Genomic DNA, 9,778 nt, shown 5'->3' with positions numbered 1-9,778 from the left:
AATTCATTAGTAAAAACATTCGCCCGAGGCTGTCCCGCCCCAAAAGGCGGGGTCTCTCTACAGGCCAGTACCAGTTTAAAGTGCTGAATACCAGCTAATGGTGATGGAGTTAGCAGGGGAGGGAGGAGAAGCCTGAGATAGGCTGAGTAATTGTCATACAGTTTGCACACCTAGCTCCTTATCAGGAGAAAGAGTGATCTATGATTTTTACTAACACTTCCCCATGATAAACAACGTATTTGATCTTTTAAAAATATTATCAGTGAGAATTAATTATCTTTAACACATGCTACAACTTTTCCTCATTGGTGGGAAAGAAATAATATGAAATTAAATCTGTAATGTGGTATTAATTATTCAATTTCTTATTATTTTTATTCAGTTGGGTATGCATTATACATAATATAAGATTAATAATACAAATGAACTCAGAGGATAGAAAGCAGACATCAAGATTAACTTACTCAATGAATGCATGATATTGCATTTGCAAAACCAGTTGACTATTTGTCAATTGTTTTCTGATGCTTCCTTTTTTATGTGCATGTGTGTGTATATGAGTGTAGTGTGCATACATGTGTGTAGTATATGTCTACCTGTGAATGGGTTTAGAAACCAAAGACAGTGCTGGGGTCTACCTCTATTCCTCTGCACGTTTGTTTTTTTGAGGCAGGGTCTCCCCATGAACCTGGAGCTCATGGGTTTTGCCTAGGCTGGTTGGCAGCCAACAACTGATCCTTCTTTCTCTGCCTCCCATAGTGCTATGGTTATAGGGACATTGAGGTGCTGCGTTCTAAACTGAGGCCTTTATAGCTGGGCAGAACCTCGCTACTAAGCTCTCCAGTCTTCTGATCATTGTGTGTGTGTGTGTGTGTGTGTGTGTGTGTGTGTGTGTGTGTGTGTGCATTATAATGAGTCTATGTGTATTATATGCATGTGTGTATTTTCTTGGTATGGTGTCACACTTTTATGTGCATACATTTGGAGGTCAAAAGATCATGTCTCATGTCTTCTCTGTTTGTTCTATTCTTTATTTATTGAGCCAGGGTCTCTCACTTTACCCAGAGCTCACCACTTGGGCTAAACTAGGCAGGGAACTCCCTGTGTTGTTTCCTGCATGCTGGAATTACAGGTACACTACCTTGCCTACCAGGCATTTACCTGAGTAGTATGGATCTGAACTCTAGTCTTTATACTTATTTGGTAAGCATAGGGCAACACCTCAGGTCAACTCTAGTAAACCAATTTTATACTTGCACTTTTATTTAAAGATTTATTTTTATTATTTACATGTATCTGTGTATGTGTGTCTATATATGAATGTATTCCACATGAGTGCAGTGCCCACAGATGTCAGAAGAAGACATTGTATCCCCTGGAGCTGGAGTTACAGGTATTTTTGAGCCACCATATGGCTCAGAACCCAGACAGTGTTCTTTCTACAAGAGCAGCCAATGCTCTTAACTGATGAGCCATCTCTCCAGCCCTATACTTTTGTTCTTTTTATCTTTAAATTAGAGTTGTCAGCACCACTCCTGCAGCTGGAAGAATGTCAGAGGGCAGAGGAGATTAATTCCAGTTCTAATAACATAAGAAATAAAAAAAGAAAGGCTCTGACGGTAACAAACTCCAGCAATAAAAACAACAGCAAAAGCTGGGGTGCTCAGAGTGAGGGCAGATGCACCCTAAGCTTCAGTGTCTTTAACAACCCTAATTGTTTAAGTAAGTTACACATTAGCAGCTGCAACACTGCAAACCTGGGAATCCCAGACGAGCGCTCCAGAGTCTCTGTTGTTTGTGAGCTGGGACACTAGGAGACGGCACAAAAATATTCCATAATTGTTCCTTATTGCTTATTTTCCTACGGGATAGTAAGATGGGTTTTAGTCATGGAGACCCTTGGAATGTTGGTTCCAGTGGATAAAAAGACTTTCAAGTCCACTGCTTTATAGTTGATGACAAAGTTTAAACTATCTAGACAAAGTTCCCAGACTGGCTCTTTCTGTTGTAAGAAGGCAGGAATGACAGCTTAAAGATCCAAGGTCCTTCTACGAAAACATCTTTTGAGGTCTCTTTATTCTACTCTGGTAGATATTTTACTTGCCTTTGTTTTGCATCTTAAATTTTGTTTTCTAGGCACTTTGGAAAGGCATGAAACAGGAGAAAGAGCAAGGATTATTCTTAACCGTGGTGATAACTTGCCGCTTGTCAGAGCTGAGCCTACACTGTCAGTGGCCTCAGAGACACACAAGCACAAAGGTGCAGAGCAGAGGTCCTCCAGTTCCCACCAGTCTGGGCTGGTGCCCTGCCCTGGTCTGCAGCTGGAGTCTTCATGTAAGGTGAGTCCACATCTCCAGTGTTGTACAAGACAGCAACCGGGGTAAGATGCGCCATGGCTCTAACCTGTCGGCACAAAAGCAAAGAAGCAGATGATGACATTGGTCCAGTAATGTTGGGTGGAACAGGATGGGGGACATTTAACACCAAAGTGAATGACATCCTCGCAATGACATTTGTGACAATAGAGTTTCCAATGTATCAAAAATTAAGTTACTGTTATGTCAACTCGAATTATAAGTGTTTTTCAATGGTGGTGATTATATTCTGTAGTTTGGATCCATTTTAATTCTTTAGTTGAATACATTTAGTATCTTTTACTCCGACTTGTTTCTTGTTATTAAGCTATCTTTAATATTTTTCTTTCTAGACATGTGATAGTGATTTAATCTAGTTTCTTTCAGATATTATTTTCCATTTTTTATCCTTCATGCTGTCTTGTTAACATCTTTACTTGTGCCATGTGTATGGATGTACCTGGTGTTTTTCCATGTAAATATCTTCTCCATAATATTACTTAATACATTTCTGAAATTTTAAGGGCTACTATAAAGTCTATGTTTTATTGCTCTTTTGCTGCTATAAATTATTTTTTACTAATTAATAATTCATATATAAATTTTCAGTAACATGTTTGAACCTAAAGGATTTTAGAAAACTAAAAATAGGGGCTCAAGAGATTGCTCCGTTGTCAAGAGCACTTACTGCTCTTCTAGGGGATTCAAGTTTCGATCTCACCAGCCACACGGGCCCCACAGCTGTGTGTAACTACAACTTCAGGGACCTGATACCTCTGTCTTTCTTGGGCTCTCACATGTATATAGAGCCATGTTGCACACACATACTCTCTTACATATAATTGGAAATAATGTAAATAAAATCAAAATCAAAATTATCTTGTGGAAATGTGGGAAGGAAGGTTTCTAAATTGGGATTTTCATATTATTCCCATTTCCTGTTATTTCTTTGCTTTTTAATGAAGAATTAGCTTTGATCCCATTTTTTTTCTTGTGGGCACGTTTGTATTAGAAACAAAAGATGTCTTGTCATTCATCAAAGCAATGGAAGCCAAGCCATACATCTGAACTTCCACACCACCTTACAGGTTTCGGGACCTGATGTGAATCTTATCTGAGTCTAGCACTTGTTGTGAGATTTCAGACGCCAACACAACACCTAACAGTACATGTGTCACTTGAAGGGTGTTCGCAGGACGAACAGTGAGCAAGTAACAGTGCTGGAATCACACTGGTGGATCGTCCAGTCTCAAAGCTGGATGATTGCACATCACAGATCTTGATGCAGAGCCTTGTGGTCCTTGTTATGCCAGTATCAGAGTATTGGTCCACTGAGTTCTGAAAGTCAGACACTGTCAGGCCACCATCTCCCCAGGTCATGATTAAACTAGAGTGAAAATCCCCTGAATCCTGCATTTCTCTGTTTACTATTTCATCAGACAACCTGCTTCAGTTTATGCTCTCCTTCTTCGGATTCTAAACTAGGGCATAGCAGCTTATTTTCTGTACTTTTTCATTATTTTGAGGTCGTCCAAATCTGCCCTTTATATTTATGTATTAATTTTGGCCCACATGCATGGACATTGTGTACAGGCTGTGCTTATGGAGTCCAGAAGAGGGCATCAGATTCCCTGGAACTGAAGTTACAGATGGTTGTGAGCCACCATGTGGGTACTGGGAGCTGAACTCAGATCCTCTGAAAGAGCAGCCAGTGCTCTTAACCACTGAGCCATCTTTCCAGCCCTAATTCTCAGCATTTCTAACATGAAAACAGGCTGTTTTTAAGGATACTTATATAGTTGTGATAATTTTTTTTTGAATCCTGTACATGATTGGATTCAGTTACAGAATCCAGCTGTGCTTTCCCATGCCAGTGCAGCTTCCTTGCCATCTGTCGTAGTGGAGCAGGAATGTGCTGAAGAGGGCCATGTGGGGCGAACCTGAGTAGATGCTAGATCCCTGGGTCTGAGAGTGTCATAAAGAAATGCACGACTTTGTACACTAAGTGTACAAATAGTGGAGTAGGAAGTCTTCTAGAATGGCAGGCAAGAGCTAGGTGTCTGTTGATCTGTGTGGTTCAGAGTTGGAGGTGTAAGGTCTGTAGGAAAAGAAAATCATTTTCACTAGGTTTTTCTGCTTGGATTCCCCAAAGGTAAACTGACTGCTGTTTTTTCCCACCACTCTGAGCTATCCTTTAGGTCGTGGTGGCAATATATACACATTTCATTTTCTCTATATAATTTTGTTTCTTTCTTGACTTCAAGAAGTAATAAAATACCCGGGTCTTGTCTTCCTTCTTCTAGACTGATTTCCACTCTATTTTCTAGTTGTTGCCCTTTACCTGAGCAGGCTACAATTTTCAGCCTGTGTTCTTTGTAGTGGAGAAGTAAAGAGGACAGGGGAGTCACCTCTGTCCCTGTACATGCTCCTGTTGTCACCAGCTTTGGGGGGGCTGTGGGTATTTGTATTTGTGCTTCTCTGTTACACTTTCAGTTATGTATGAGATGTCCTCATTGTCCTCCATTCATGGGTTATTTTAGGGTTTTCTTAGAGCCAGGGTGCTGAGATTGTCTTATTTTTATTATTTATTTGTTATTTATTTATTTGTTTGTTCGTGATTTTGTTTGTTTTGGGTTTCTCTGTGTAGACCCAGTTGTTCTAGAACTCACTCCATAGACCAGGCTGCCTCTGCCTTCCTAGTGCTGGGATTAAAGGTGTGCACTACCACTTGCCTAGTGAGATTGTTTCATTTTAAAGTATAAGATTTCAAAGGTAAACTGGTGTGTTATTAATCTATGTTTCTGTGCATGTGATTTGTATGTGAGAGTGTGGGCATACATGTCCCGGCGCCCATGTGGAGGTCAGAGAGCAGCTTCAGGTGCTGGTCCTTGCCACCCACATTGCTTGTCATGAGGTCATTTTGTTGTTTGCTGTTACAGATGCCCCCCAGGGTGGATATCTTGTGAGCTTCTGGGATTCTCTGCCTTTCCTCTCACCATAGCACCGATGTGTGATAGTATGCTCAGCTTTTCTCTGAATCCTGGGGACTCAAACTTAGCTTTTCACATTTTTGAGAGAAAAGCTCTCTCCATTGAGTCATCTTCCCAGCCCATAGGTGATTTTCTCTTAATATAGTGAATGCTGGGCTGGAGAGATGGCTCAGCAGTTAAGAGCATTGCCTGCTCTTCCGAAGGTCCTGAGTTCAATTCCCAGCAACCACATGGTGGCTCACAACCATATGTAATGGGGTCTGGTGCCCTCTTCTAGCCTGCAGGCATACACACATACAGAACATTGTATGCATAATAAATAAATAACTAAATAAATATTTTAAAAAATATAGTGAATGCTTCATGAGTTTCATAAGAAAATAATTTTCAAAGAGTGTGTGAATCACATACATCCTGTAGGCGAGGAAAATGGGGGACAAGAAGCCTATGCACTTTAGAGCATCTAAGACGGCTTTGTGTTTTTGCCGTGTCAGTGGTAGCGAGGCACAGGTAGACTTCAGGGCAGCAATGGACTAGACAATTTAAACAGAAAGAAAGCATTTAGAACTCAAAGTTGGTCAAATTTGGATGTTTCTAGAATGTTCTGTTCAGTTTTTCTTCATGCATCTGGGGACTGCATATAAATGAAGGCCAGATTATGAAGAGAACAGACAATGTCATAAAAATCATTTTTAAAATATATGCGCTTTGAATTTCTGGAGGAGTTGAATCTCTGCTGCTCTACAGAGAAGATCTTTGGGACCAGAGGAGGAGAGTCAGGGTCTTAACGGATTTATGGGATACACTACTGTGTGTTGACTTTCCTTAGATTGGGCAGAGGATAAAGCAGGATAGAATCTACTTAAATAGCAGTGGGAGAAATTTAGCTTTGAGGTAGGGATTTAACAACTGGGCTAAAATCATTGCTACATGACAGGGATCTTTGCTGCTACACTGTATTTTAAAGAGAAAAGTCCCATTTTGCTCATTGGTTAGTTGGTGCATTTTCATTGTGGGTGCGTGCGTGAGTGTGTGTGTGTGTGTGTGTGTGTGTGTGTGTGTGTGTGTGTTTGTGTGTATGCCTTCAGTTTTTTACTGTGCTTCTTATCTACAAGATGGGTAAAGGGATAACCAGGATTATTTTAATTGCCAGGACTTATGCATTCACAGTATCTATCTGAGAAGGACTCTGCTGAGCTGAGCAGAACTTCTCTCCCTTACCAGCTCCCTACTTGCTTGCTAGCTTAGAGCTGTCATGTCTAATGTGGTGACATGAAAATGAACGCAGGGCAGCACTAGTTGGTGTTTGAAATAATACCAGGACAAAATGTTAAACACATTTATTTTGAATATTGAGATGAAATAAAAATTATTTAAACCAACTTTACTCACTTTCTATTTGTGTTGTCTTAAAATGACTGGTGGGCAATTTAAAAACGTGTGATCTGTATTTTATTTATTGAAGACAATGGTGACCATGAAAAGGGTTATGTGACTCCTTCAGTAAAATCAAGGAGTGACTGCTTTAGGGTTACAGCTCAGATCATTGCCTACTCAGGTGGTTGTGAAGCACCTCACATGGATATGGGTTCTGGGGACTTCTGAAAGAATAGAATGTGTACCACTGCTGTTCAGCACTGGGGTAACCGTGGGGTATCCAGGGAGACTTTACCTTACAGCAACAGGCAGTTGCCCAGATGTAATATACTGACTGTTGTTTGCTGATCTATGGTCTAGAACTTCTCTTTGTCATGGAACATGTAGAAGTATCAGGAGGACCTGGATAAAGAATCTCTAACTCTTCTTTTATCCATGTCTGAAATTTTAATTAAGTCATTTATCTTAATTTCATATATTTTTATATAGGTTTGTATACATGTGTATATATGATGGAGTGTAAATTGAAATAGCTTGTGCCAATACATTAAATTCTATTACTGTATAGAGACTAGTACTTGTATGTGCTGGGGAGCACTATTCTTTCTAAAACAAAGAAACAGATAAAAACAACCACAAAACACCCTGCAAATTAAGATTTCTGGGTGCAATCAAATGTGTGACACACACACACACGAGCCCAGGTGCCCATGGAGGCCAGAGCTGGGCATAGGATCGTGGAGCTAGAGTCACAAGTGGTTGTGAAGCACCTCACAAGGGTATGGGTTCTGGGGACTTCTGAAAGAGCAGAATGTGTACCACTAAGTATACCACTGAGCCAAGACTCCAAACCAAAATCTACTTTTGTTTTTTGCTTTTTGTTTTCTGTTTTGTTTCATGACACACAAAATAACCAAAACAGGACAAAATAATGACACTTGAAAGTCTCACCTGTAGATTCACATTAAAATATTAAATTAAAGCTCACCGAGACAGTGAACTATTACATGTAGTTTAACAACATTTTATTTAAATATTCAGTTATCGATATTGCATTGCATTAGAAAAGAGTAGGTAGTATTTGTTTAAAGATACTTGAGTTATTAGAGAATAAAGGCCTGGAGAGATGGCTCAATGGTTTAGAGTGCTTGCTGATCTTTCAGAGGACCCGAGTGTGGTTCCCAGCACCCATGCCAGACAGCTCACAACTGCCTGTAACTCAAGCTCCGGGCATCCCCGGCCTCTGTGGCATCCTCAGGTATTGTGCATACACGTGTATACGTAATCACAAATACTCTATGTGTACACATATACTAAAATCTACAAAGATAAATTCCCCATGTAGAATGATTCTTTCCACTTCTTTGGTTGGCAGGGAGTCTGGGTGGTATCCCTTTTGATAGGTAATCAAAGTATAAATAACCTGGAAAATTTTGCATAATTTCACATGAAAAGTCATTTTCATTAAATGTTGAAAACACTCAGCTCTATAAGTTTAGTGTTAAAATTTTCATTTTAAATATTTAACTTTACTTAATCTGTATTTAGAACTCAGTGACTGAATGATAGCACCGCCCACCTCGGGCAGTATAGGAAAACCTCTGGTAGTGGCAATGTGGGCAGGACAGGTTGCTTTTTGAACGATATATACAGCAAGAGGTGTTTTTGACAGAAGGCAACCATTTCTCAGAGGTTCTGTAAGGTGAATAAAAGCTTCCTTAATGGATAATGCTTAAAAAATAACTTCTTTATGAAAAAAATCCTATCTTCCATTTAGTAAGATGAATTTAGACTTTATTTTTTTTATTCAGAAAGTTGCCTCAATCACGAGAAAAACTAGTGTAGGCGATCATAGCTTTGTTTCAAAACTACCTCAGGAGGTCCGGTCCCCACAGAAAGAATAAGCATGGTGAAGTAACTCCAGCTGCCGGCCTCCTGCACAGGAGCCACCCTGAATTTCCTCAGAGGACTTCAAAGCCTCGCTCAAATCTAAACATTCGTCAGCCATGTAAATCGGAGTTACAAAAGGAAAAAGCGCCTATTTCATGGTGTACGGCTGGCCAGAGCCAAGCTTTGTACTGCACGTGCCGGGGGAGGGGGGCTGCTAGCTCCAGAAGGGCACTGCTCCTCCCCCTGTGACAAACGCAGTTAACACCAGATCCATATTAATGTTGTCAGGTTCCGTTGATGTATTTAAACAGATTTTAATTGTTTGCAGCATTCCGGGGCCCGGGATAGATAGCCTCATAGGTCTTCAAAAAAAGCTTGCTTAATGTGTGAGAGTAAAACCTCTCATCAAAATGAAACTTTGATACTGGCCCCAGTCACTGCCATGGGTTACTCAGCCCGCCAGCAATTTGTGTGGCAAAGTGCCATTTGAATAGCGTATTGTTGGGGGACTTACGGTCCACTTGACAAGGGCTCTTTCTCTAAATAGTACAATTTGACTCCAGCTGTTAGAGATTGCCTTTGACAGCAGCCACACAGAACGGGAGACTCACTGCTGAAAAAAAAAATCAATATCAGCTTCTTGCTTCTAGGAAGCTGTTCTTTTCTCTTCCGTGGACCTATCAACGGCTATTGAGGATGGAGAAGTGGGAGCTTAAATATTGTTTTAAATGCAATCCACTTTGAGTTTCCAGTTAAGACTTGCCACAGACAGTACCAAAGTGGTGTTTTAGGATACGATTTCCTGGTTCCTTCCTGTTGAGTCACAGTTCTCGGGCAGTTGAGCCTGGAGTCTCTGTCCTCTGTAGAAAAGAATTAGTGGAAAAGCAGACGGAATTTGGGGTGACGTTCCAGACTCAGACCAATGACTTCTCGATATTTACGTATCAATGTGTCTTCTACTTTCCCTCCATTCTCTCTGTGTGTGGTTTTTATTTTATTTCTTAAAATATGGATGGCAGAATCTTTTGTGGCTGTTGACAACATTATGTTCCCAAAGCAGCCTTGCAGGTTTGGGGACTAGGTTTAGGGGCTTTTCTAGTACTTTTCTTTTCTTCTTTTCTTTTTTTCTTTTCTTTCTCTCTCTCTTTTTTTTTTTTTTTTTTTTTT

The 9,778-nt window shown here is 40.3% G+C and overlaps 1 protein-coding gene across 2 annotated transcripts in view; it reads left to right on the top strand.

The window, feature by feature from the left end:
• Wdr72 (WD repeat domain 72) overlaps positions 1 to 9,778 on the top strand; it is a 165,354-nt gene that overhangs the window by 51,605 nt on the left and 103,971 nt on the right. For both annotated transcript variants that reach the window (XM_013346376.2, XM_013346375.2), the window contains exon 13: positions 2,137 to 2,339. In XM_013346376.2, coding sequence (XP_013201830.1) covers positions 2,137 to 2,339 — 203 coding nt within the window. The remainder of the gene's footprint in view (positions 1 to 2,136; positions 2,340 to 9,778) is intronic.

The sequence above is a fragment of the Microtus ochrogaster genome, chromosome 5 (assembly GCF_000317375.1).
Source record: "Microtus ochrogaster isolate Prairie Vole_2 chromosome 5, MicOch1.0, whole genome shotgun sequence".
Taxonomy (NCBI): Eukaryota; Metazoa; Chordata; class Mammalia; order Rodentia; family Cricetidae; genus Microtus; species Microtus ochrogaster.
Note: the sequence above shows the minus strand (reverse complement) of the source record. Positions and strands in the feature narration are given on the sequence as shown.